The 27,490-nt window shown below is 45.2% G+C and overlaps 1 protein-coding gene across 5 annotated transcripts in view; it reads left to right on the top strand.

Annotated features, from left to right (window-relative positions):
• The window catches only part of LOC120049962 (protein phosphatase 1 regulatory subunit 12A-like), a 67,008-nt gene that overhangs the window by 11,217 nt on the left and 28,301 nt on the right, over window positions 1–27,490 (top strand). For 4 of the 5 annotated variants that reach the window (XM_038996493.1, XM_038996495.1, XM_038996498.1 and 1 more), the window contains exons 2-9: window positions 12,010–12,140; window positions 16,920–17,038; window positions 23,601–23,760; window positions 24,439–24,583; window positions 24,731–24,805; window positions 25,038–25,129; window positions 25,522–25,679; window positions 26,259–26,392. In XM_038996493.1, the coding sequence (XP_038852421.1) occupies window positions 12,010–12,140; window positions 16,920–17,038; window positions 23,601–23,760; window positions 24,439–24,583; window positions 24,731–24,805; window positions 25,038–25,129; window positions 25,522–25,679; window positions 26,259–26,392 (1,014 nt within the window). The remainder of the gene's footprint in view (window positions 1–12,009; window positions 12,141–16,919; window positions 17,039–23,600; window positions 23,761–24,438; window positions 24,584–24,730; window positions 24,806–25,037; window positions 25,130–25,521; window positions 25,680–26,258; window positions 26,393–27,490) is intronic. The other variant, XM_038996496.1, reaches the window with a different exon arrangement.

Raw genomic sequence — 27,490 nt, forward strand, 5'->3', positions numbered from 1 at the left:
CTCAAGCAGGGCTATTGTTTTGGCTGCAGAGCGTAAACCGGAATGTATAGTTACAATCTCCCTGGACTTTTTCCCCTTCTGCTTCAATCCTGGCCTTTTTCCATGGGAATCCCAGAGCCATATATGGTCGTCCTCAGCAGCAGTGGAGGCAGAGTTCTCTGTGCAGACGGGTTACGGCTCCCAACAGGGCTCATCTAGTGGAGGAACCCAGCTGGCCGCCCCGCAGCGCTTTCCCCCCCTGGCCTCTGCAGTAGCTTTGTGCTTTTAAACCACACACATTCGCTCACTTGCTCCCTCTTCATCTCTCTCTCTCTCTCCCTCACACACACACACACACACACACACACACACACACACACACACAGGCGGTAAGAAGGAATTCCTTTTGTGGAAGTGGCTGCGTGCCTCTGAGCCGGTGACATAGCCCAGTAGGTGTGGCCAGAGCGTCACTCCTTGAAGCCCTGAGCCCCGGAGTATTACTTATCTGGGAGGTTCTCCACTGCTATGCTAGACTGTGGCTTGGCTGCAGCTATGCTAGGTGGCTGCAGAAAGGAAGCAAGGTTGTGAGGGAGAGAAAGGGGCCAGTGTTGGTCTCCAGGAGAAGCTGCTTTGTCTCCATACTGTTGCTTTATAAGGGAGTAAATGGGTCTTTTCCAAAAAGAAAACAAGAGCTCCACAGTGGAGCTCTATCTCCTGTTAATCCATTTAGTTGCTGACTCAAAAAGCCAGCAGGCATATTTAGTTTGTACATGTGATATTTTAAAGCCAGGCCCTTGGATGTTTTGCTTTTTCTGACAGCTACTCAAATGTTGCACTGCCTTCCTCTCTCTCGGCTCTGAAATTAGATTACCAGTTTTGTTTTCTCAAAAGGCCAGTGAGGCTTATCTGAAACACATGAGCAGACGGTTGACAAAATTATAGAATGGTGATAGTTGCTACAGAAAAAATACAACTAATACTTTTTTATGGTGTTGATATTGTGACCAATAATGCTGTCATTTAGATTTTATGAATTCATGTTTTCAAAGAGCTCCAAGTTCTTGGTGGCTGTGCTGGTGCTTTGATCCCACTGGAGAGTGACTCAGGCATCTCTCAGTTGTTATTGGTTTAAACAGCTGCTCCGTGACCACACTGTTCTCCACTCATGGCACACAGTGTTTTTGTTTATGATTGTCATCTGTTCAGAGCTGGTTCCTGTGCTAAAACAAAAGTTTCTAAAGCCAGCACTGGCTGTGCCATATTTGAACACCATTACCTAGGGCCCTGGATGTTTCCTGATCAGGAGCCCACAATATAACCTACAGCTAGGGCCCAGATATGATCCTGGTAATGTTACATTTGCTTTGTAGTCATTTAGCAGATGCTCTTATCCATAGTGACTTAAAGTAGTGAGTGCATACATTTTTGTACTGGTGAACCCACAACCTTATCGTTGCAAGTGCAATGCTCTACCAACTGACCCACACTGGTTCAAATCATGTTGGGAATTACCCAGGGTCCTAGCCATGGCTACTAGTGGTTGGAATGACCTGTTGGAGACCCGTCTGCTTGGTGGGTTTGAGACCAGGGTTTCCGTTAGCTGGGAATAGCCGGCCATTGTCCGATTTTTATTGAAATAAACTTGAAAAGCCGACGTTAAATACAATTTTTGCCGGCCAATTGTCTGTGCGAAGGAGTCCCACTGCAAAATAATCACTTTTAGCCTATTCATTGATGGAAATACCAGTCTATGTAAATACATTTTGACTGGTCATGCTTACCGGTCTGTAGGTTAATTTAGCATTATTTAGTGGAATTATCACATGCGTTCAGCATACAAAGCCTTTGAGTGGAAAATCTGTCAGACCAGCAGCATCTTTTGGGCTTTCAAGACAACTGGGAACTCTGGAAAAATGAGGTCAAATCATGTCAGTGATCTTCAGGTGGGAGAGTCGGAGCGCTACAAAGAGGCCTGAGATTCCGAGTTGGATATCTGATCAAAAATATTTCTCCCAGTCGCAGCTATCCCCCCCCCCCCCCCCCCCCCCCAGTTGTCTTGAACGCACTGAAGTCAGATTTCATAGTTCCCAGTTGTTTTGAACGCTTCATCAGAACATCACACACCACTTTGCAGTGAGCTGGTGGCCATATGCATTTTGAAAACCTATACTAAATTGTTTTAAAACTGAATGTTTTAATATATATGAGGCAACTTGCTTCAAAGTAACCAATTTAGATCTCCTCTTTCTAAATATCTTTACAGATATTTTCATCTGTCACATGAATCCGCTCGCATGCGCAGTGCCCTTTTGACAAGTTTTCCAACTAATTGCAATATGGAATGAACATTCGCACGTAGCCTACTGAATTGTGTACATTGCTGCGTCTATAATGTAAAGAAATAAGTTCATCAACATTTTGAATCTAAACGTTCAGATCTGTTGCATCAGACTCGTTGCTTTAACTTTATTTTATTTTTTATCTAGTCTAGGCCTACTGGTTGTGTTAATTTGGGATTTGTCTTACAACTGTTCCAGAGTAGGTTTGGAACAGGCTATTTCTTTTAGTTGCCCATCGGAGGGCCCTGCCAGAGGAAGTGGTGGGAGGGGTCCTCAAGTGTCTTCTCCTTGATGTGGAGTGCTGCTAAAGTTAGCATGGAGCGCTCTGCACAATGACCCCCAACTGTAGCAGTAGGAAGTACAGTGCCTTTTAAAGTATGGAAAAAGCCCTCTGTCCTTTTTCTGAACTGTACTGTGGGTGGGAGATAGGGTTTGGAAGCTGTCACAGGTTCATTATGTTGCATGAAACGGTTTTGTATTGTGACTTCATTGTAATAGATAGGAGAACCTGTATACACGGGCTAGGATACTTTGTGTACAGGCATGATCTTTTTGGGTAAATACTCTTGGTTGGCGCATAATGGCTAATCACATTTTAATCAGGTGGAAGTCTTTTGATGTTCCCTTTGACTTGACAGTAAAAGCCTATCTAAAATGGATTGTGGTCATACAGCAAAGTCTTCTGACTAATGCAACGTCTGCCTCAAGTCTGGCTATATGGAAGACACACGCCATTAGCAAGAAGTTGTATTTTGAGGGGGGGTGGTTTGTGTGTTTTTCCACAAATGGCTACAAGGATAGCCACCCTGAAGTTTGGGTTCTCTTAATGTAGGCTGTCACCATTCTATTTGTTGTATCCATTTAAGCTAACCTATTATGGTTAATGGTGACCTATGCTTTCAACCTGTCCAATAATATACTCTGCGTTTCTGGAGATGAGCACTGGTACCTTGCTGAGAGGTCTAGCAACAGAGAACGGTGTTTCTATCCTTTGACCATAACCGGTCATGAGAACAGCGGTGGGGTGACCAAAAACTTGGAACGTCCAAAAAGAGAAAGAACCCTTCTCTCCCCCTGTTCTCAAGATTAGCTTTTGATCTTGTACTTGCGAGGTTTGCTCCGTGCGCTGCCTTGGGGGCTCTCTGAGCAACCCCAGTGTGCTTTAAATTAACTATTTTCTCTCTTTATTTATGTTTCTTACAAAGGCCCGACAAGACTGAACTCTCGTCCTCTTTTGGCTTGGTTGCCATGGCAATGGCCCGGGCTCTCTTGGGGCGGTTAGGACGTCATTGGTGCATTTTTGGTTGTGCTCTGAGAACGGCTTTGCCCGTCTCCGCCCGCTAGCCAGGGCTCTTGAAAGCCTCTGTATTATTTTAGCATTAGGCTGGCGCGTATGGACACTGTATTCTTTCTGCTCATAATGTTTCCATATTTATCCCTGCTGCTCGTGGTGGGTTGATTTAAGTTAATCTATAGATAGTGCCCTGTAATCAGCCCCATATGGGTGCCCTAAATTGAAGAGAATGTGTGAGGCGCAAAGGGCACTGCTTCATTGCCTTGCGGTTGGAGAAAGTCTCGACTGCTGGGGGACAGTCGCTCCTTGTAGCCTGAGCTTGTGAACACAGTCAGCATGGAGGCTACTTCCAAGCGTCTCTTCCAGCAGACGAGGTTGGTTCTGTCATGTGTATCAAACATTCTACTGGTTGGTTCCCTCTTCACTTCCAACTGTCTTCTCCATTAAACCACGATTGACAAGGCCAGGACAGATGCCCGCTGATTTGATTTCCTGCAGTCAGCACATGGACGGCTAGCTAGCAGGACCATGATGTGGAGGCATTTGGCTGTGCTAACATTGTGGTTTACAGTGTGAACCCAGTGTGTTTTCTATGGGTCAGGTTTCACTGGGGTGCTTGGCTCTGCTCTCAGACTACAGGAGACAGACTCTACCTCCCACCCTCGGTGCTCTTTTGTGAAGTGTGCACTCATAGCCACAGTCACTTCCTGGCACATGCCGGCTGACGCTCCACTGATGGGAATGGATAATCGCATGTGTACACACACACACACACACACACACCCAATAAACACGCGCAGGTTTGATTTAGGAGTACTTTTCAGTGTTTGTAAAGAGCATCAGTTACAACAGTCCAGTGTTGTAGTGTTAGCATCTTATTTTCACTGGAGGGAACTTTAAACACTAAGTGTTCTGTCACTTAGCAGCACTGCGATTGAGGTTTAACTAGCCTCCACTGAGGTAAATTCCCAGAGTTTCTCTAATCACAAGCAGGCCTGGTAAGTGTTGATCCACTATTATAAACTATTCCAGTAGCTGCCTTAACTTTTTATTCAAATGTAGAGATTCATAAGAACGTTAAAGCTGTGTATCTTATAGAAATGCAAAAAATATTGCAACTGGTAAGGATGACTACATCTTGATTTACTTAATTAAACAAACCGCGAGGATCACTTGCTAGTTGTTCAGTAATGCAGAAAGAGCATCATTACCTGACCGAGTGCTTCAAGCAGACCACCATTGTCCCTGTGCCCAAGAACACAAAGGCAACCTGCCTAAATGACTACAGACCCGTAGCACTCACGTCCGTAGCCAAGAAGTGCTTTGAATTTGCATACCACACCAACAGATCCACAGATGATGCAATCTCTATTGTACTCCACAATGCCCTTTCCCACCTGGACAAAAGGAACACCTATGTGAGAATGCTGTTAATTGACTACAGCTCAGCGTTCAACACCATAGTACCCTCAAAGCTCATCACCAAGCTAAGGAACCTGGGACTAAACACCTCCTTCTGCAACTGGATCCTGGACTTCCTGACGGGCCGCCCCCAGGTGGTGAGGGTAGGTAGCAACACATCTGCCACGCTGATCCTCAACACTGGAGCTCCCCAGGGGTGCGTGCTCAGTCCCCTCCTGTACTCCCTGTTCACCCACGACTGCATGGCTAGGCACGACTCCAATACCATCAAGTTTGCTGACGACACAACCGTGATCACCGACAACGACGAGACAGCCTATAGGGAGGTCAGAGACCTGGCCGGGTGGTGCCAGAATAACAACCTATCCCTCAACGTAACCAAGACAAAGGAGATTGTGGACTACAGGAAAAGGAGCACCGAGCACGTCCCCACGTTCTCATCGACTGGGCTGTAGTGGAGCAGGTTGAGAGCTTCAAATTCCTTGGTGTCCACATAAACAACAAACTAGATTGGTCCAAACACACCAAGACAGTTGTGAAAAGGGCACGACAAAGCCTATTCCCCCTCAGGAAACTGAAAAGATTTGGCGTGGGTCCTGAGATCCTCAAAAGGTTCTACAGCTGCAACATCGAGAGCATCCTGACCGGTTGCATCACTGCCTGGTACGGCAATTGCTCTGCCTCCGACCGCAAGGACCTCTACACCAGGCGGTGTCAGAGGAAGGCCCTAAAAATTGTCCAAGACCCCAGCCACGCCAGTCATAGACTGTTCTCTCTACTACCGCATGGCAAGCGGTACCGGAGTGCCAAGTCTAGGACAAAAAGGCTTCTCAACAGTTTTTACCCCCAAGCCATAAGACTCCTGAACAGGTAACCAAATGGTTACCCGGACTATTCACTTTAACTATACATTCATGTACATACTACCTAAATTGGCCCGACCAACCAGTGCTCCCGCACATTGGCTAACCGGGCTATCTGCATTGTGTCCCACCACCCGCCAACCCCTCTTTCTGCTTCTGATACTCTCTGTTCATCATATATGCATAGTCACTTTAACGATACCTACATGTACATACTACCTCAATAAGCCTGACTAACAGGTGTCTGTATATAGCCTTGCTACTCTTTTTTTCAGATGTCTTTTTACTGTTTTATTTCTTTACTTACCTAACACACACACACACACACACACCTTTTTTCCCCCGCACCATTGGTTAGAGCCTGTAAGTAAGCATTTCACTGTCTGCACCTGTTGTATTCGGCGCACGTGACAAATAAACTTTGATTTGAGTGGTGGTTGTCTTGAGATGACAACTACTTTGCTATTCTCCATGGTTGAACCATTTTAATGGATAAACAGGTTGTTTTCAGAGGGAAAGGCACGTACATTTAAAGCTGCGATATGTAACCTTTGGGCAAACTGACCAAATTCACAGAAATGTGGGTTATAGATCTGTCATTCTCATTTGAATGCAAGTCAAAGAAGCAGTAGATCTATTTTGTGCTATTTCTATGCTTCAAACAGCTGGAAATAAAATATTTTGGGGGGGTTATGGAAAATATATTTCACAGCGGTTTAGATTAGAGGTTGACCGATTATGATTTTTCAACGCCGATACCGATTATTGAAGGACCAAAAAAGCCGATTTCAATTTGGTTTAAATAATGCAAAAACAAAGTGTTGGAGAAGAAAGTAAAAGTGCAATATGTGTCATGTAAGAGAGCCAACGTTTAAGTTCCTTGCTCAGAACATGAACATATGAAAGCTTGTGGTTCCTTTTTAACATGTTTGAATGAATGCTTACGAGCCTGCTGGTGCCTACCATCGCTCAGTCAGACTGCTCTATCAAATCATAGACTTAATTATAACATAATAACACACAGAAATACGACCCTTAGGTCATTAATATGGTCGAATCCGGAAACTATCATTTCGAAAAAAACAAAACGTTTATTCTTTCAGTGAAATACGGAACCGTTACGTATTTTATCTAAAGGGTGGCATCCATAAGTCTAAATATTGCTGTTACATTGCACAACCTTCAATGTTATGTCATAATTACGTAACATTCTGGCAAATTAGTTCGCAATGAGCCAGGCGGCACAAACTGTTGCATATACCCTGACTCTGCGTGCAATGAACGCAAGAGTGCAATGAACGCAAGTGACTCAATTTCACCTTGTTAATATTGCCTGCTAACCTGGATTTCTTTTAGCTAAATATGCAGGTTTAAAAATATATACTTCTGTGTATCGATTTTAAGAAAGGCATTGATGTTTATGGTTAGGTACACGTTGGAGCAACGACAGTCCTTTTTCGCGAATGCGCACTGCATCGATTTATATGCAACGCAGGACACGCTAGATAAACTAGTAATATCATCAACCATGTGTAATTTATAACTAGTGATTATGATTGATTAAGTTTAATGCTAGCTAGCAACTTACCGTGGCTTCTTACTGCATTCGCGTAACAGGCGGGCTCCTGGTGAGGCAGGTGGTTAGAGCATTGCACTAGTTAACCGTAAGGTTGCAAGATTGAATCCCTGAGCTGACAAGGTAAAAATCTGTTCTGCCCCTGAACAAGGCAGTTAACCCACCGTTCCGAGGCCGTCATTGAAAATAAGAATGTGTTTTTAACTGACTTGCCTAGTTAAATAAAGGTGTAAAAGAAATCGGCGTCCAAAATTACCGATTTCCGATTGATTAGGGCCGATTTCAAGTTTTCATAACAATCTGCCATTCCGATTAATCGGTCGACCTCTAGTTTAGATGGTTCAAAGAGCATCTTTAACTCTATTGACCAATGAAGTGGGGAATCCTGTCCTACTGTGATTCATTTACTAAAGCTCTGTCAGTGTTTACTTCCCAGAACCCATCTCTTTCTCCATTAGAGAAGGGCATTCCCAGAAAGGCCACCTTGCCTGCAGGCTAAAGCACCTGCTATGGTGGGGGGGCAGCTGCGGCTGTGTACCCCACTCTTCTCTCTCGTGTGTGTGTGGGAGACATTTCACCTGGGCCGGAGGGGGATGTGCCAAGGTGCAGTTTGCCGAGATGGGATGCCATTTTACCCGGCGCGTGCTGCTTGCCAGGCCTTGCCCTGACTTTGGAGTTCTCATCTGCAGTGATGGCTGGGGGAGGGAGACAGCCCTGGTTTCAGGCCTAGGGGTGATCCATCACTTATAGTTAGCCTCACAATGTAAAACAATTTGACACAACCGGTGCGTTCATCAGTTTTATTGACATGTAAAAAAAAAAAAGAAAAGGAAAGGAAAATAAAGTTGCCACAGCAAATCCGAGAAATTAATTTTATATGAATGCTGTAAGTACAGAAATTGTTTGCTCAGTAGGAAATGAATGTCCAACTATGTGAGCTAAAGACACTGTCCTGGGATTTCCTATGATCTATGTAGAAGAACCCCTTACCTTCAATAGCTTGTGAGCGTCATGGAGCAGAACATGTTACGTGCGTGTTTGATATAGTTTGTAGCGCAAACCATTCAGACGCTTCAGACTTAAAGACCTGGTCCCCAGGCCCTTTGGGGATCGGCTCTTGTCTCATAAACATCGTTAATCACACAGACTAATGGTTGGTGTCTTCGGATTCAGAATAAATAGATGAATCCGATGGTACAGCCCAGGAATATTTTAAAAGGGGTTTGAAGTCCAAAACGCGCCGGCCTTAGTGGGACTCATTGGTTTAATAACATCTTGGAAGGGAAATGGAGAAGTAGCCTCCGCTGATATACTCCGCTGCTGTCTTCATGTTATGTCTGTGTTAATAATACTGAAGAGGGTTGTGCTATCGACGACATCGCTCTGTGTGGTTGAGGAACACTGGACTTGAACTGCGAGTCATGATGGCTTTCGGTCAAACATTACGATGATGCTACATTTATTGTGTGATTTCGAGACACAGCATTGCCCTCTCCTTCCTGCCTCTCCCCCCTCTCTCTCCCTGTCTGCTGTGTTATGCAGACTGCTACATGTGACAAGGCCTACCGGTACTCTCTAGCTAGAACACTGGTCAAACAGGTTTGCATGGCGACATGTATGTTTCCTATGGAGTGTCAGTATACATGTCTGCAGTGTTTCCCCTATATTCTACTCTTGACATCACTGCTGAAAAGGTTTCCCCTAGTATTGTCTTTGTGAGTGCAGAACAGGCCTGTCTGTCGGGTCAGCTGGGTGTGAGGTGGGCTTTACTCACAACGTCTCCTGTTATTACCTACATTAATAGTCAGATTAGCTCCCTCTCTCTCCCCATAGTGTGTTTAGCCATCAAATAGAGGAGGCTTTGTCTGCCTTGTTCGCTTTAACCACCGAATCGCTGCTGAAATCCCCATCAGTAAAAAGCTGGTTCAACCCATTCCCGGTATTGCTCCCGTTGCATTTCTCAGCGGCTCCTCTATTGGTCAAGGAATGCCCCCCACACACACTTCAAACAGTGGTAGTGTCCCTCCTGCGTCAGTGGGTGTCTCTCGCAGGCCACTGAGCGATGCCTGGCTGCCCCACTCTGTCTCTGAGCGGTGACAGTGGGGCAGACCAGGTATGCCAGTTTCCCCACAGCTCTGCCAAAGGATGACACTCACCATCTTTTTTTCTTCTGTGTTCTTCCTCGTCCTGTCCCCCTGGCTGTCCTCGTCCTGTCCCCCTGGCTGCCATGCTGCTGCCATGCTACTCGTCCCTGCTATGTTGGCAGTAACTCTGGCACCTGTCAGCTACAAACAATTACAGCCATTAAGGGATTACATTGTTGGGCTCCTGCAGCCGGTGGGCTGGACCTCCTGTAGGGGATGAAGCGGAGGAGAGGGGAGCAGCAGGAACCGGCAGTGAGTTCTCCTTAAGGGGTATGGGAGCAGTCAGACACGACAGAGGGGGAAATGGTGGAGAGTTGTACACAAATCAACTGACCTAAATCGTTACTACCTTAGATGCCTATATTATCAGTCACCTGCAGGTATGAATCTTCAGACAGTGCAGAATACCGGTCTAGCTGTTTGTATACCATCTACATTTAGCTACATTATTTTGTTTTCAGCATTTAGCAGTCACTCTCTTATCAAGAATGACTACAATGTGTGTGTATCTAAGGGATGTTGACAGAGGGGTGACTGAACTCTTGACAGACGGACATAACGTCATCTTGTCACTCAGCCAGAGTGTGGTTGTGAGCAGCTGTGTGGATTGCGCTCAGTGGAGCGCCGTCTGTCTCTCTGTCCGCCCTGCAGCCAAGTTAGATGAGCCCAGCCAGCCAGTGAGTGAAAGGTGGATACGCACCTGGATACACTCTTCTTAGCAGCTGCCTGAACAGCTTCTATCCTACGGCCACGTCTTACACACACGTGGGAAACGTCCCCATGAGGGAGACTTGAGGATTTCAGGTACCCATGAGGATAGTAATACACACACGCCCACTCAGACTCTTCTCCAGCTCTGGCCATGTACGATGCTGTAAACGGCCCAAATTTGGACAAGGATTCCAGCCAGATAGCTGTGACCCAAACGTGAGTCCGGTGTGTTAAAAAAAAACACGTTTTTTCTTTCTTTTTTTTTCTTTTTCTTCCCTCACCGCTTTTGCCGTCATAGCAGCCTGAGAGAGTGCGAAACATTACAGGCAGCTTTTAGGAAGGGGGAAGCCTCAAGGTCTGAAAGTTATCAAGAGATCAAGGTTATTGAATGCAAAGCAGGGATTTCAACTCCAAGTACTGGGTCCGAAAAGGGATCCCAGAGTAACGTTTAGCAGTAGTACTCTCATTCAGTCTAAATGAGAGTAGGGGGGCCTTTCGGGCATTCCTGATTTGTGAAATCCACTTACTGATATCTGAAACTGTTGCTGTCAGAAGTGAAATGTTATTTAACTCATTTTGTCCAGTATTAATCCTGTCATTCCTGTGTACAATGTTTTGCCCAGTCTGGCTTTGTTTCTTTGACAGTCACCTTGTTATCTGGCTGGCTTTGAAGCGAGTGACATTTTAACCCCTAGGTCGTCACTCTGGAGCTGGACCAGCAGCCCCTAGTCCTCTGAACAGTCTGAGCTCCCTACAGTGCTCTCACTCTACTTTCTCTCTGTCTCTCTACTACAGATAGCTGGCCTTTGTCATCCCTTTTGCCTCTAGGCAGGGAACGCCCCAGCTAGTATATGCACACAGTTGCTGGCTCACTCCCACATGTCATTTATTGTGCTGTTATGGTTTGTCTTTGGATGCAACCTAAAATTAGCAGATTAGTCTTTACAGCCATTTTGTAGTGTCGTCGCTTAGGTCTAATGTTTTTCCCTTCCTCAGGTTTGTGCTCCTTGCCTCTATCAAGTCCTGGCATGTGTATTTGAAGGAAAAGAAAGCTCCTTTTGAATTTCTGACTTACCGGTTTCTTGTTCCTAGAATGCAACGGATTAGCCTATTCCCGAGGACTAAATACTACTGAGTCGAGGGTATAATGGCGAGTGTGTTTTGGGTAACTCAATGGTCTTTTCTGTCTAACCACATTTGACTGGAGTGAAATATCGGTCATGCTCGGTCATGCAAAAGAGGGAGTGAAAATTCAACGAATTTGCATATGAGCTGTCAGAGAACACCTGATTTTCCCCCATCCCAACAGCAATAGTACGCACTGAGGTATTCCAAACACCTCGGCTATGTCCTGGCATTTTGGCCATGTTACCCTCGCCAACATTCCCCAACAATTTTCTGGAGAAATGATGCGCCTCTTTTTTTAAAACGGGACGTGAGCCAGCTCCTACTGACACCACCCACTACTTGTCGGCGGGGTCAACTGGGTGTACACACACACACACAGGTGCTGGTTCCTGAGAATCTGAGGAAGGTATCACACACGAACATAAGCCTACCTGCATGTCTCTGAAAGCTCGTGATTTATCTCCTTTCGGGGGTCGTCGCACTGAAGTTTCTTAGTGTTAAATGTTGTACTTTTCTAACGTACTTACTATTTCTCTCTCCCTCCCTCCTTCAGGCGTGCATAGATGACAACGTGGACATGGTGACGTTCCTGGTGGAGCATGGGGCTGCCATCAACCAGCCCGACAATGAGGGCTGGATCCCCCTCCACGCCGCAGCCTCCTGTGGATACATGGACATAGCAGAGTAAGTACAGCTGCTGGGCCAGAGAGCTGTCATGGTTGATGTGGCGAGGGTCCAGCTGGAGGCTGTTATGGACCTCTAGGGCAATGGCTGGTCTCTAGCCCCCCTCACCCACACACACACATTACTGCATTGGGATAACCCCATTATGTACCAGCCCTTTCACAATGCCTGACGACTCACCCTGAATTAAATTCTGCTGCTCTGATCGCTACATACATGATCGTATACATTCATTGTGGAGAAGAAACATCAGTTTGGCCGCAGCGACGTTGAGCCAACCCGTTTTTTGCAATGGATGCAATGACTCACAGGCACATCAAGAATCAATGGTCAGTTTTTGTTTTTTATTTAACAAGTGTTTATTTTGCATCGCCAAGTGTTACCAGGCTATTCCCTGAGGTTTATGGCTGGCTGAACACGTAATTGTGCGAATGTCTTTACGTTTGGAGAACATCCATTACCCCTGTATAGATCATTTTGGTTATCAATTAACCCTTTCTGTTCAGTTATCTTAGACTGAAATGCAATGCTAATCAATTCATTCCTAATAGCTACTTTTTATGGAGCAGACCAGCCTAAACTTGTCAGGGGTCACAGTTTTTTCAATGGTCTGTTTCTCCAAGGTGCATGATTACATGTTGATGGGGGCAACCGCCTGTCAGATGGCCCCCCCCAACAACCTCGCACAAGTTCCTTGTGATGTAATCAATATAGAGAAATCGGGGGGTAACCACCGGCATCGGTCATTACTCCAGTTGCTTCCAGTCTTTCCTTTTCATTGTCCTTTTGAGTTAAGGAGGCTGTTTAAAGGGACAGAAACCGGGCCGGCAAGGGGGGAAATATTATCAGTAGACATTTTAGGCTGAGAGCTGAAGGAGCTCACTTGCACTCATTGTGCTGTGACCGGTTTTACTTCTCTGTATTATGTTACAGGAGCCTGGCATGAGCGTTATCACACCCTGTGCAGTCCTGCTGCCCAAGTTAGAGTAGAAGTATCCTACTATACTACCAAGGTTATTCATTGACAGAAATGTTGCCTTTTATGGTGTTTCATCAGCTGCAATTGGTTATTGTAATTCAAAGAGCTGCCTTGTAGATGTCCTTTAGACTTCCCTCTCACCCCTATGACAAATTAGTTATTAAAAATAAGTTAAAGCGTTCAAATTAAGTTTAATCATTTTCATACAGTGGGGAGTAACTTATTGTCCCTCTCCTGATCCCGTAGAGGTTAAAGTAATGGACTGTCGTTTCATTTTGATCATTTGAACTGTTTTTGCCATAATATGGAGTTGGTATTTTACCAAATAGGGCTATTTTCTGTATACCACCCCGACCTTGTCACAACACAACTGGTTGGAAATTCCACAAATTAACTTAACAAGGCACACCTGTTAATTGAAATGCATTCCAGGTGACTACCTCATGAATCTTGTTGAGAGAATGCCAAGAGTGTGCAAAGCTGTCATCAAGGCAAAAGGTGGCTACTTTGAAGAATCTAAAAAAATATGTTTTAGATTTTGTTTGGCTACTACTGTACATGATTCCATATGTTATTTCATAGTTTTGATGTCGCTATTCTACAATGTAAAAATAAATAACCTCTGGAAATGAGTAGGTGTCTCAACTTTTGACTGGTACTTTACTGATATGCTATTTTGACCATATCTCTGACCTAATAAGCTGTGCAGCCACCACCATCTTGGGACTTTTAATTGTATTATTCTGTTACATCATTCAACCCCCATAATGTATAGTGCATTTAATGGCAAAATAATCTTTCAAAGTCAAAAACCGTGATTTATTTTTGTCAAACCCAACTGACCTAAAAAGCACATCGCCCGGCACTAGATGGCAAGGTGAACTCCTAACCACAAGGCCAAACCACAACTTGTAAAACCCAGCTAAAATGGGTCGAAAGTGAATTCAAAGACAATGTGGAACTCTAAAATGTATCGGCGGTCGCTGAATCTCCATTACGAGGGAAGTTACCGGAATGTGTGTTCTAATGAGGGGTCTGCGTTTTTCCACGGCTGTAATTGGTAGCAGCAGGAGTCAAGATCTCCTGCTGTTCCAAGAGCCTCTTGAATCAGCCAGCGTAGGGTGCAAAATGGGTGAGGAAAGATAATTGGAGAATGATTAATCAAAAAAGGGTGAATCACTAGGCTAATTATGCAGTGAATGTGTGAACTAGTTGTCTGATTAGCGGCAGGGTACTAGAATGACAGCATGAACCCTCTCGGGTGGTTAGGTCAGTGGAGGGGTACACCAGGAAATCCCTCAGGTGAATATGGTGTAATGGCAGACTGCAATTCATAGTGTTTCTTGATATGGGTGTTCTGATATCAGCAAACTCCAATTGATACCTGCCATTGGTCAGTTCCGGTGTTATGAGACTGATGGTTTCTCGATACAGATTTGTTTACCCAGCAGGTTAGGATAACTAACATGGCAGGTTAGGTGAGTTAGCGTGGCAGGTTAGGAAAAGGGTTAGGCTTAGCTACAATGCTACAGTTGTTAACCAATCAATTTTTTTTGTCACATGCGCTGAATAAAACAGGTGTAGACTTTACTGTGAAATACTGACTTACAAGCCCTTAACCAACAGTGCCGTTCAAGAAACAGAGTTAAGAAAATATTTACTAAATAACTAAAGTAAAATAAAACAATGACTTGGCTATATACAGGTGTTACCAAGTTAGTGTGGTGGTACAGGTTAGTTGAGGTAATTTGTACATGTATGTAGGGGTAAAGTGACTATGCATAGAGGGGGGGGAGCAGCAATGTAAATAGTCCAGGTGGCCGTTTGATTAATTGTTCAGCAGTCTTATGCCTTGGCGGTTGGGTAGAAGCTTTAAAGGAGCCTTTTGGACCTAGACTTGGTGCTCTGGTACCGCTTGCCGTTTGGTAGCAGAGAGAACAGTCTATGACTTGGTTGACTGGAGTCTTTGACACTTTTTTGGGGCCTTCCTCTGACACCGCCTAATGTATATGTCCTGGATGGCAGGAAGCGTGGCCCCAGTAATGTACTGGGCCGTACGCACTACCCTCTGTAACGCCTTACGGTCGGATGCCGAGCAGTTGCCATACCAGGCAGTGATGCAACTGGTCAGGATGATCTGGGGACCCATGCCAAACCTTTTCAGTCTCCTGATTGGAAAAGGTCTTGTCGTGCCCTCTTCACGAATGTCTTGGTGTGTTTGGACCGTGGTAGTTTGTTGGTAATGTGGACACCAAGGAACTTGACACTCCCGACCAGCTCCACTACAGCCCCGTCAATGTGAACCACTTGTCCTGAACGAGGAAAAACGGCCACGCATCAATGGGGGTAACTTGATATCAAGAAATGCCTATATCAGAAAACACCCTTAATTGCGCTCTAGAATTTCACCTTTCTCCCTTAGGTGGAAAGGTCAGCGGAGGGATGCAGCATGAAACCCATAGAGTGGATCAGTACAGCATTAAACTCAGGTGGTTAGGTTAGTGGAGGGATATGTACCTAGCCTTCCCCAAGGTCTGGGATTTCTGCTACCAGTGGGTTGTGACCAGGGTTTCCATTGGTCGATAATAGCTGGCTTTCGGACAATTTTTAAATGCAAGTAATTAAATGAATAAGCCGATGAATAAAATTGCGAAATAATGCTTTTTTGCCTTCATTGATGGAAAATCTGTCTGGCAGCGCAAGATCAGCTGCTACAGCATCTCAAACAGCAAATGCATAGGCAACAGAGGCAAGCTTCATCAGCATGTCACACCACTTTGCAACGATCTGGAGGCAGTATGCATTTTGAGAACATATACTTAATTGTTTGAAACCTGAACATTTTACTTCAAAGTAGCCTAGCCAAACTCAGACCATATCCGTGGAGGCAGTTATTTAATGAACTTTCTTTTGTCAAGTAGCCAAAGGAACAGTCCTAGTCATATTAGCAACCCATGCTAGTTGTTGCATATTAACTCTCCCCTCTTTCTAAATGTTTAACTGATATTTTCATCTCACATTTAGGGCTGACTCCATTTAGTCTGCTGGTCGATAGGCTGTTGGTCGACAGATTTTAGTCGAGCAGTAGCTAATAATAAATAAATAATGGTGTACAAGACACCTGTCTGATTTGCACCTGTCTGAGTTGACTGATCCATTGTGGAAGCCTTGGATGGCGCAGTCCATCAGACTGATGTGCTACTGAAATTGTATATGGTTACAGCACAATACACACTGATGTTCTGTGGTGGTCGTTGCAGCAGGGACGACGAGCCAGGCTCGGCACGATCAAATCAATTGCGGTCCGACTCCCTCTAGTCATTGGTCCTCGACTTGTATGTTCTGTTAATATGAATTTCCATCATCTACATGGGATTTCTGTCATTTTGAGCACCGTCCGGTAAATTTAAACTCTGCTGGTCAAATGTCCGACACCACATTTTCCTAATGGAATCCCTGGTTATGACGTACAGGTTTTCATAATACAGTATATTCACTTGACTGTTTCCCTGCAATCCTCATAAATGTGACTTGCTAGAATTTGGCCCATTTTTTTGTTTTCAAACTTTTTATAGGCCTACAGCAGTAGCTTATATAGGCCTAATACATTGGAATACATAGAATGAGATGGACATGATTTCCTAGGCATTTTGATTGAACCTGTATTCACCTGGGTTAAATAAGAGACTTGATCCATACATATTGATTCAGTGAAAAATTTAATTTACTACTACTGAATGTTACTAATACTACTTGGACTACTACTTACCTGTCCTAAGTACGTGTGTGTGTTTGTGCAGGTATCTGATTGGCCAGGGAGCCAGTGTGGGGGTGGTGAACAGTGAGGGGGAGACACCACTGGACATCGCTGAGGAGGAGGCCATGGAGGAGCTCCTGAAGAATGAGATCAACCGACAAGGTACAGATAGACCGCAGCACTGACTCACTGTCTGCCCCACACTGACCTGCTAGTCAACAACAACTTTCACTTCTGCTTTCAGTTGGACCATTGCCAGTCAAACATTGTTCACCAAGCATATCATTAATGGGGCTTTTTACATCGATATGTAATTGGAAGTGCCTAAAACGACATAATGGGAATGTTTTTCATTAAGTTTTCAAAATGGATGACTTAAAAAAAAATATATATATAAAATTTTTATCCCCCTTTCTCCCCAATTTTCGTGGTATCCAATCGCTAGTAATTACTATCTTGTCTCATCGCTACAACTCCCGTACGGGCTCGGGAGAGACGAAGGTCGAAAGCCATGCGTCCTCCGAAGCACAACCCAACCAAGCCGCACTGCTTCTTAACACAGCGCGCCTCCAACCCGGAAGCCAGCCGCACCAATGTGTCGGCGGAAACACCGTGCACCTGGCCCCCTTGGTTAGCGCGCACTGCGCCCGGCCCGCCACAGGAGTCGCTGGAGCGCGATGAGACAAAAATATCCCTACCGGCCAAACCCTCCCTAACCCGGACGACGCTAGGCCAATTGTGCGTCGCCCCACGGACCTCCCGGTCGCGGCCGGCTGCGACAGAGCCTGGGCGCGAACAGTGCGATGCAGTGCCCTAGACCACTGCGCCACCCGGGAGGCCCCCCTAGATGACTTTTTAATGACAAATGAGTGCTGCTACTTTGATAGCATCATTGTGTTTGCTATAGACTAGGCAGTTATGCACTGCCTCTCCAAATAGACAGTTAAGGGAGGAGAGTTGGTGTGTGTGCAATGGATCGTGGCACATGCATCTAGGCAGCTGTGGCCTCCGGTCATATCAGGCAGGTCTTGGCAGGCCTCCAGTGGCGTGCACTCAGCTTGGTTCAATAGCACTGCAGCCTCCACGGCCAACAAGCTCACTGTTCTGGTCTAACTCCCCCTTCACTACTTCACCCAGTACCATGTTTACGTACATGATGTCCAGGTATAACATGCGTGTACTGTGTCAAGGAATTTATGAAATAAAGTGAGACCCAGTCCTGGCAGCTGCGACGCTTTGTCTCGGAGAAGTTGCATAATGGAGATTAATGCGATCCACTTAAACTCTGGGTTTCTCTTTGTGATGGTTCTAAACGGGATGGAAGGGGTTTTCTATTTTTGACCCTGGGTGTTCTTGATATGATGACGTGTACCCGTCCCCTCTTGTGGGAGGCCTTGTTCAGACATGCTAATGGCCCCGGGGACGAACCGCTCTTCTGCTCATGATGCCGCTACGTTGTCGGCAGATTGTGGCGCTCTCCTTCACCTAGTAGCCATTCCAAATGCAGCTCTCATCAAATCCACTAAGTGTGGCTGGACACCTTTGCACTGTTTACATTGTTAGCCACCAGCCATAATTAGAAGTTAGGTAGCAGCTTAGCTTGTCAGACACCCCCTCTTAGGTTGCTCCCTACACGTCTGATGTGTAGACGAGTAGAACTAGGGCTGGGCGATATGCCAAAATATCACATCACTGTCATTTTTTTATGTTGACGTTATGTTTTTGAATTAAAGTTCTACATTTGCTTTATGGGTAGTGTGTGACCCTACAGTGGCAACACATACATTCTAAGTGATTTCAATGGGTCTTTCTCCATTCTGTTTTATACTGTTCTTCAACCTAAAATAAATCCTACACTTTCACCAATTTCTGCATTTCCTGCTCTCATTTGAGAATTTCCCCACTGCCACGTAAGGGCTGCATGATATGGGCAAAAAAACTAGGCCTTATTTTTGTAATCAAATGTTGCAACTGCGATTTGACTTGCGATTTAGATCAAAACACTTCGGTAAACTGTTGGAATCCTGGAAATATAATAATTATTCTAATTCTATAGTTAGAATATAAATAATATTGGGCATTTTGAAGTGTGTTTGACATGACAATGAATGGCGTTGACAGGGTAGGAACCAAAGTGATGGTCAGTGTTTCCTAGGGGACCCTATAATCTTTGGCTACATTAAATGTTCATGTAACCAACATTCATGCCTCGCCTATACCTCTGATTTAGAAGATACTGTTGCACAAACAACATGCTGATTTAGGCCTACACCAGCACTGATATCCGGCTGTATTAACTAGCTATGTTTGCTCTGACCCAGTACATTTTATTAGCAAGCTAGCTAGCTAGTGATTAGCATTAGCGGTAAACATGCTTTAGCTAAAATGTGAAAAGACAAACTAGCTGTTTGCAAATGTAAGAAACACAAACTAATTATTTAACGCTTGTGGATTTATATTAAAAAGCGAAGTAGAAACATCGTTGTCGTCAACATTGTTGCATGTGCTGCATTGACCATGCAGACTTAACTTTAAGGGTGTGTTTGTAAATTCACTCGAGTGCTCAGTGCGCTCTGGGCGTTCGTAAATTCCCAGCGTTGTCAGGTTTGTCCATTTCGTAAATTCAGAGCGTTTCGAGCGCACACTGGATGCTCTGGCGGAGGAGTAGGGTTGATCTGAGCGTTCTGACCTCACAACGGCAGTCAAGCACCTAAGCTAACTGGCTAACGTTAGCTAGCTTGCAAGTTAATTCCAGACATGAGAGAACACCTCACTCATCCATTTTACATGCCCTAGTAGAGCTGGTTAAGCTGTTTTCATGTTATCCAGAGTGTTGGTGACTAACAATTTAATTACGCTTTTTCCCAATGTTTACTGACGCCGGACATATTCAACGGGTATTGAGCGTTCGTAAATTAATCAGTTATTCTGAACTTTGGCACATCGGAGTAGATGGGGCGCGTTCGTAAATTCACTCTGGCTATGTGTCTCATGGTCAAGCAACAACAAAGTGCTCGAGTGACAGTGGGCTGGGCTAGGTCTGTGTGGAAAGTGGCATGGAGAGAGAGGAGGGGGATGACTCAAGTAGCGTATAAACTATAAAAATGTCAGTTACACACAGCATATCACATTTTAACAAACCAAACATTCAAATACCCTTATAGTAGGTAAAGGACAAACCCAAACCGGTCCATTCTGCAATAATGGCATATAGTAAAATATGCTATACAGCCCCGCCTTAAGTAGAACCAGACTAGCCCCAGTAACATGATCCAGGTCTGGGTATGAGGTGAAGGCAGCAGTGGAGGGACCTGGAGCAGGGCTTGGCTGAGGTGGTCAGAGCCCTATCCTTTTAACACTCCAGTCCTAAGGGCTGAATGTGCAGAATTCATTCAGCAGTTATGACCTCTCCTGCTGTTGGTTAGCATCCTACGCTACTTAAGAGTATTATATAACGGAGGCGGCGGCTTATCCCGCGGGAGCCCCGCGCGTCACGGCCAACTGCAGCTTTCAGCCTTCGTTTTCCGGGCTTGATGGATACGCAGTCTGCGGCTTTGAAGCGGGGCGTCAGTACGCCAGCTCCCAAGATCCCTTACTGACAGACACACAAACCCCTGCCTGCAGAACCACAATGTTGCACACCACTGCATTTACCATCAGTCATATGACAGACATCAGACCACCGGGCCTTTTTTAATATGCAAAGCGTTTCTCCCTCCTTGCTGTATCTGATCAGTGATGCCACATTTTTTGGGTCGATGGGCAGTTACACTGGCAATTAGTTTGCAGCGGAGTTGCAGCATGAGTGGAATGCTCAGGCTGTTAGATGTAACCCCACGTAGGGAATGAATTCATGCGCATTGTTCTTGACCTTACCACAATAATGGCTAGAGCAGCTCTCCGTTCTCCGTGTTCACTAAGGTACAGTTATGTAACCGTGTTGTGCAGCTCCCTCTGTATGTTTAATGTGATTTTTCTCCTCCTGTCTCATGGTCTCCTCTCTCTAAAGAGATACCTTAGTCATGGGGTTAAACTCGTTAAGGAGCCACCACCATTCCCCCGCAGCTGGCTCCACCTTCAGATCCCCTCTCTGCCTCCCAGACATTAGGTGACTGGGCCCCCACCCACTACCTCTATAACTGCCCATAAGGGCTGTCTCTGATGCCGCCCCCCCCACACACACAGTTTCCCTGCTCAATTTCTTGGGGTAATTTAGTTTTGGCTAGTCAGCAGGTTTTCCCTCGGCTGAATTTAGTCCTGTGTTATCTCATCCTCAGAGGTCCAGGCGACTTTCCTCAGAGGATTCTCATGTTTGCGCCAGGTCAGATTCTTTGGGATATTTTCAATTTTGGCTTTACCAGACCATATGTAGGCCTAGCTTTGAGAGAGGGGGAGGGAGAGTGATTCCGTCCTCATCCAGTCAGTTTTCTGGTCTACTGTCTTTTCTCTATTTATTTTCTCAGCGTCCCGGTCGAAGGTGCAATTTTCTCTTGAAAAAGCAGCTTTGAATGTGTCCAGTTCCTCCACCAGGCTGCTGTTTTGTAGTCCTACTTAGGATCTATTAGTCTCCCTGACTTTTTATAGAACCAGTACAGGCTACTCCTTAAATTCCCTGCTCTCTAGTAAGCGATGGGCCCTATTGTAACAGATGCAATAAACATTTATACAGGCCAATTACTGCAGGGCTAGTAATGTTGATAATGCCTTGACTAATAGAGTTCCCCTGCCTTGCTGGTGCATTTGTAAAACATGCAGCTGTGAGGTTGTGGACATCTCACCTTTTGTACCACAGTCCACCCGTTCCACAGGCTGTATGCGCGGCAGCCCAGCAGAATAAAGGACTAATTGAGATCCATTATGACAGCAGTGCATTGTGTATTACACTGTAATGGAATCACATGGACTGGACTAAAGGGCAAAGCATTACTGAACACTGCAGCCATGGTGCCATCTGCCCCCAAGACCAGCCTGAACCCATTGATTCACTTCTGTATTGGAAAAATCTGTTTCCTTGGCCCATTCATTTGTGCAGTGAGTGAGGAATTTGACTCGTGGAGCCACACCCATCCTCCTTTCAAATGGAGCTTGTTTATTCCATGCAGCCAGACGTCATTGTGACCCAAGGTATCGTTGATGAAAGGGATGGGGAAACTCAATGCAAAGGCTTATAGTTTAGCTATAAGTATTTTTGTCATAACCATTAACTCTTACTGCACAATGTGAAAGTAAAACCAAACTAGATGGACTGTGCAGCAGGATTGGTTCTTGGGCAGCCAGGAGTCAGTTTCAGACCTTCTCTGAGTCGTCTTAATTTCTTCCCACGATTGAAACGCAGCATGCAGACAAGCGGCGCTCTGTCAGTGAATTTGTGCAGGAATTTTTGCCAAGGTCCCCTAGCTGACAGATCTACGTCCCTTGTTCTCCTCCGCTGGCGCCAGGCCAGAACTTCTGGCTGGAGTAAACTGCTCCCTGTCCATCCAGCCTAACACACTGTCAGACAGTTGGAATCTTCTTTTGTCCTTTTAATTAGTCACGCTTCAACTCGGTAATCTCATCAACAATGACAGGTAGTGTTAACAAGGCACTTAACCAGCGCTGATTTAACTAATGTCGATCTGTTTCTGAATAAAATCAACTATTCCTAGACCTTCTATTCGATCTTAGTCAATCTTTGTTTTTTAATGCTGCTTGACTTTCCTTGGCCTTCTCATGAATGGAAAAATAAAGTAATTTCATGAATGGATTGAAAAAGAAAGTCCAGCCGTTTTTGCAGGAGCTGAGGGATGATGGTGCATCATACGAGAAACCCGAAACCTATAGGATCAGCTGAAGTGTTGTTGGCTTCCACCTCAGAGCACTTAGTGCTCAACTACATAAACAATGAGCATATCAACTCACAGCTGAGTAGTCAGACACGCCTTCACCAGTCGCTCCAAATTTCAGCCGTCTCGTGTTCCAGTCGAGTGTCAGCAAGATAGTACACGCCTGTTCCTGCAACAGCCTGTATCCTGTATAATGCCGGCCTATACCTTAGACATACTGACCCACATGGAAAACGTACTCTGTTTGCTCTCAGTCCCAGAGCAGTGATAACATGGACAAAATATTGAAATAAGCAATTTGTCATAGGCCTCTAGTCTATGGAAAAGAGTGCTAGCTTTGCTCCCACTCACTTTGCACAACCACAAGTGGATTATTTGCTTAAACTACATGCCTACATGGCTTGGATTTTGACACCTCGCCATACAAACTATGTCAAATGTCCATAGCTCGCTTACAACACTGTGTAAACCATAGGGACATTTAGCCTGTTGTGTAATATTCCAGGTCAGATTTCTGCTGTGTAAAGGGTATCAGACTCATTGACTTTTCATCCATTGTTAGTTTCAAATGAAACTCTGGACTGTAGTTCCCCATTTGAGTGTGAGCCTTCAACTCATTCACTTAAGGCCATGTGTGGCAAGCATGTGTATGTGGTGTGTCCATTTTCAGCTAATTTCAGGGTTCCATTTTTGTCTTTGAATCACTTCTGTAATATTGTGATGTTAGTTCCCTGGGGTTGAATGGCAGACAGGCAGCATTTATTTCCTGACAGTTTCTGCCTTCTACTGCTCTTTTGTAGCCTAGATAATCTCCAGTGTTTATAGGGACGTGCCTCTTAAGTAGCAGTTAATCCACTGAGGCCAGACTAACAGTGGTCACCGTTACACTCCGCCCTCACCAGGCGTGGACATCGAGGCGGCCAGGAAGGAGGAGGAGCGGATCATGCTGAGGGATGCCCGGCAGTGGCTCAACAGCGGAACCATAAACGACGTCCGACACGCCAAGTCCGGGGGGACTGCCCTCCACGTCGCTGCCGCCAAGGGATACGCTGAGGTTTTAAAGTAAGTCCAGACTCCTTACTTCACCTTTTACCTCTAACAAACTGTAGCCCATCTTTGGATTCCTTTTTATTATAGACTTATCGCCTTTATTAATGCTGATTTTAAAAGAGATTTCCACTTACATGTTATCGTTAGGTATTTGTTGTTAGGTGGATTCTGCTTATAGCTATGTCCCTTGTGGGATTTTACTTCATTACTGTGTCAGTGGTTATCAAGAGCCAATCTCTGGCCTGTCAGTACAGACACTGCCTAAGGGAGGGACTGCAGCACCCTGTCCATCTGCTCCTGGGAATGCAGCCAACGAAGTCTCCCACACACTCCACTGCCATAGTTGGCTAACACTAACATCTACCATGTTGAGTACCAGATACTCAGAGGTCAACATTTTTCCTGTCCTGCAAGACGTTTATTGACTGATATAGGGTTCTTAAACATTTGCACGAATGTATTTGCACTTATGCAAATAGTTGATGGAATACTTTTTGGTTTATTTGTGTCTTTGGGTTCTGTTTTTGCCTAACTAATACGAAATTCAGCCATAATGCTGGCACAGTAACAAAAGCCTGGACACTGGCAATGACTGATAAGATTAGGTTGCAGCACCAAATCCAAAAGAACAAGATTAGCTAAATCTCATAAACACTATTTTTGTTCCCCCCCCCCCCCTGCGCCCCCCAGGCTTTTAATCCAAGCAGGGTATGATGTAAATATTAAAGACTTTGACGGCTGGACCCCGCTCCACGCTGCTTCACATTGGGGCAAAGAGGAGGCCTGCAAGATACTGGTGGAGAACCTGTGTGACATGGACCTTATCAATAAAGTGGTGAGTAGTACTTCAATGGCATCTCCATCCTCTATCCATACCCTCTAAGGTTCAGTTGAATATGGAGCATGTAATGTTACGTACTGTACTGCACATATGTGCTCTTCTCATAACACTAGTTCTGAGAATTGTGTGTTTCCTCCTCAGGGTCAGACGGCTTTTGATGTTGCAGATGAAGATGTCCTTGGCTACTTAGAGGAATTACAGAAAAAGCAGAATCTGGTAAGCCAGTGTGGCTAATGCTTACATAAGAGCTTTCATTTGAGCCTGGATGAACTGCATAACCTGCTATTGAAGCTTTCAAAAGTGAAACAGAGTCACTGGTATATGCCTTGCAGGTGTAAGCGTAGCAGAGGCCCTTGATCATAGACTTTTTTTTCCTTTTCTTTTTTTTAAGACTGAAAGTTAGGGTGCCAACTGCCTTCAATCATTTAATGTTTTTCTCCCGTTGCAGCTCAATAGTGAAAAGAAGGATGTTAAGAAGTCTCCCTTGATAGAAACGACGACCACTGGGGACAACAATCAAAATCTAATATCCATTAAGAGGTAAATGTCCTGGTTGGGGGGGAAATGGGGTGACATTAGGTAGTCACTCAGTGAAATACAGTCATGTAATGGATTGTCTGTCTTTTATGCATTAACCCCAGGGTAGGTCGCCCACCCCCTCTTTTACACTGCTGGTACACTCTGTTATCTATGCATAGTCACTTTAATAACTCTACCTACATGTACATATTACCTCGACTACCCGGTGCCCACTGCACATCGACTCTGTACCGGTTAAGTATTCAGTACATTGAAAGTATCTCTAAGTCATTGAGGCACCCTGATAATATGGAGGTTTATGGGTGTTGCTCTGAAATGGTGCACACGTGTCTTTGTAGTCTAATAATAATGAATCCATGCAGACTGAAAGTACCAAACATTGTGTGTTCCAGCAAAGAGACCCTCTTGGAGCCCGAGAAGCCCGCCCCGCGCATCGAGACCCTGGAACCGGAGAAGGTGGACGAGGAAGAGGAGGGCAAGAAGGACCAGGAGTCCAGCTGCTCCAGCGAGGAGGAAGAGGAGGAAGACTCGGAGTCTGAGACTGAAGCTGGTACGTTCAACCTACTGTAATGGTACAATGGCAGGCAGGGTGTTTCTAAACCTTGACCTGATTTCTGAAGAAGACCTTAGACCCTGTCTACATTAGTTGAACTGATTTGTAAATGTTGTAGTGTGTCGTAGATGTACTCTTTTGAACACTGTCTGTACATACTTGTTGCAACGACATTATAAACACTGTTGTCTGTGACATCACCTATGGTCGTGCATCTTTATGAAAAAGTATAAACACAAAAATGACAGTCTGCATGACAACAAAATATAAAAAGCATACCTGCTCTATTTTAACACCAACAAACCCATCCATTAAAAAATTATTTTAGTACTAAAAAGACATGTCTAAAGGGGGGTTTGGTGCTAGCACTTTAGCTAGCTAGCTAATCAGACCATATCTTACAAACAAGTTGCATTGACGGTCTGCAGATAGTCTACCTGAGTATCGTTTTTATTTTATTTTTGCCAAGAAACGCTTGATGCATTTTAATGGTCTACAGACATGTGGTTAGATGAAGTATAAACCAGTTTTTATGCATCAGTAACTCATACTAGCCCCTCTCTTCCTCCCCTCCAGACAAGAGCAAGACGCCTGTCCCTGTGAGCAACAGTAACGGCACTACTGTGGTGCCAACGCCGACCAGCGTTACGGTGTCCACCTCCCCAACCAGCCCCACTAACCAGGTGACTCTCACCTCGCCTGTCAAGAAGGTACGGCCTGGTGGATAGGTCCACTGAAGTCCTCCACTAGTCCTCGTCAGCCTCTTCTGCAGAGAGTTTATCACGCCTTTACAGCTCCCACTACTGAAGAACTCTTTCTGGAGTCACATGACTGACCAAGTGGTTCCGTGTCCCATAAGTTTGTTAGTTATAGAACCTAAAAGGAAGGTTTAACCTCTGATGCGTTAGGAAGTAACCTGTAAACCGGGATACATAGTGACACCTGAGCTCAGTTTATGAATGCAGCTTTCACGCGAGGCCCTGAAGTGAGCCATCTCAACGCCTCACCGGTATACAGATCAATATAATTCAATGTCTGTTTAGTTAAAGCTTTAACACAAACCCGTGCTTCACGCTTGGCTCAAGTTACACGGGGTTTATATAAAGGGGGTTACCTGGGATTTGTTGCCGGTCACATGAATAGTACAACACTTGGGTAGGTGTTGTCGCCGCCTGCGGTACACTGTGAACAGAAACAAATGTCAGAGGCCCAGGGAGCGTGAGTTACGATTAGTTGAAGAACAGGAGCCCTGGTCTTCAAATCAAACTTTATTTGCCACATGCGCCGAATACGACAAGTGTAGACTTTACCGCGACACGTGTAGACTTTACCGCGACACGTGTAGACTTTACCGCGACACGTGTAGACTTTACCGCGACACGTGTAGACTTTACCGCGACACGTGTAGACTTTACCGCGACACGTGTAGACTTTACCGCGACACGTGTAGACTTTACCGCGACACGTGTAGACTTTACCGCGACACGTGTAGACTTTACCGCGACACGTGTAGACTTTACCGCGACACGTGTAGACTTTACCGCGACACGTGTAGACTTTACCGCGACACGTGTAGACTTTACCGCGACACGTGTAGACTTTACCGCGACAAGTGTAGACTTTACCGCGACAAGTGTAGACTTTACCGAGGGGGTGGCGATTTTTATGAATTGTTCAGCAGTCTAATGGCTTGAGGGTAGAAGCTGTTGAGGAGCCTTTTGGTACCAGACTTTGCGCTCCGGTACCGCTTGCCGTGCGGTAGAGAAAACAGTTTATAACTTGGGTGACTGGAGTCTCTGACAATTTTA

This window comes from Salvelinus namaycush, chromosome 6, assembly GCF_016432855.1.
Source record: "Salvelinus namaycush isolate Seneca chromosome 6, SaNama_1.0, whole genome shotgun sequence".
Lineage (NCBI taxonomy): Eukaryota > Metazoa > Chordata > Actinopteri > Salmoniformes > Salmonidae > Salvelinus > Salvelinus namaycush.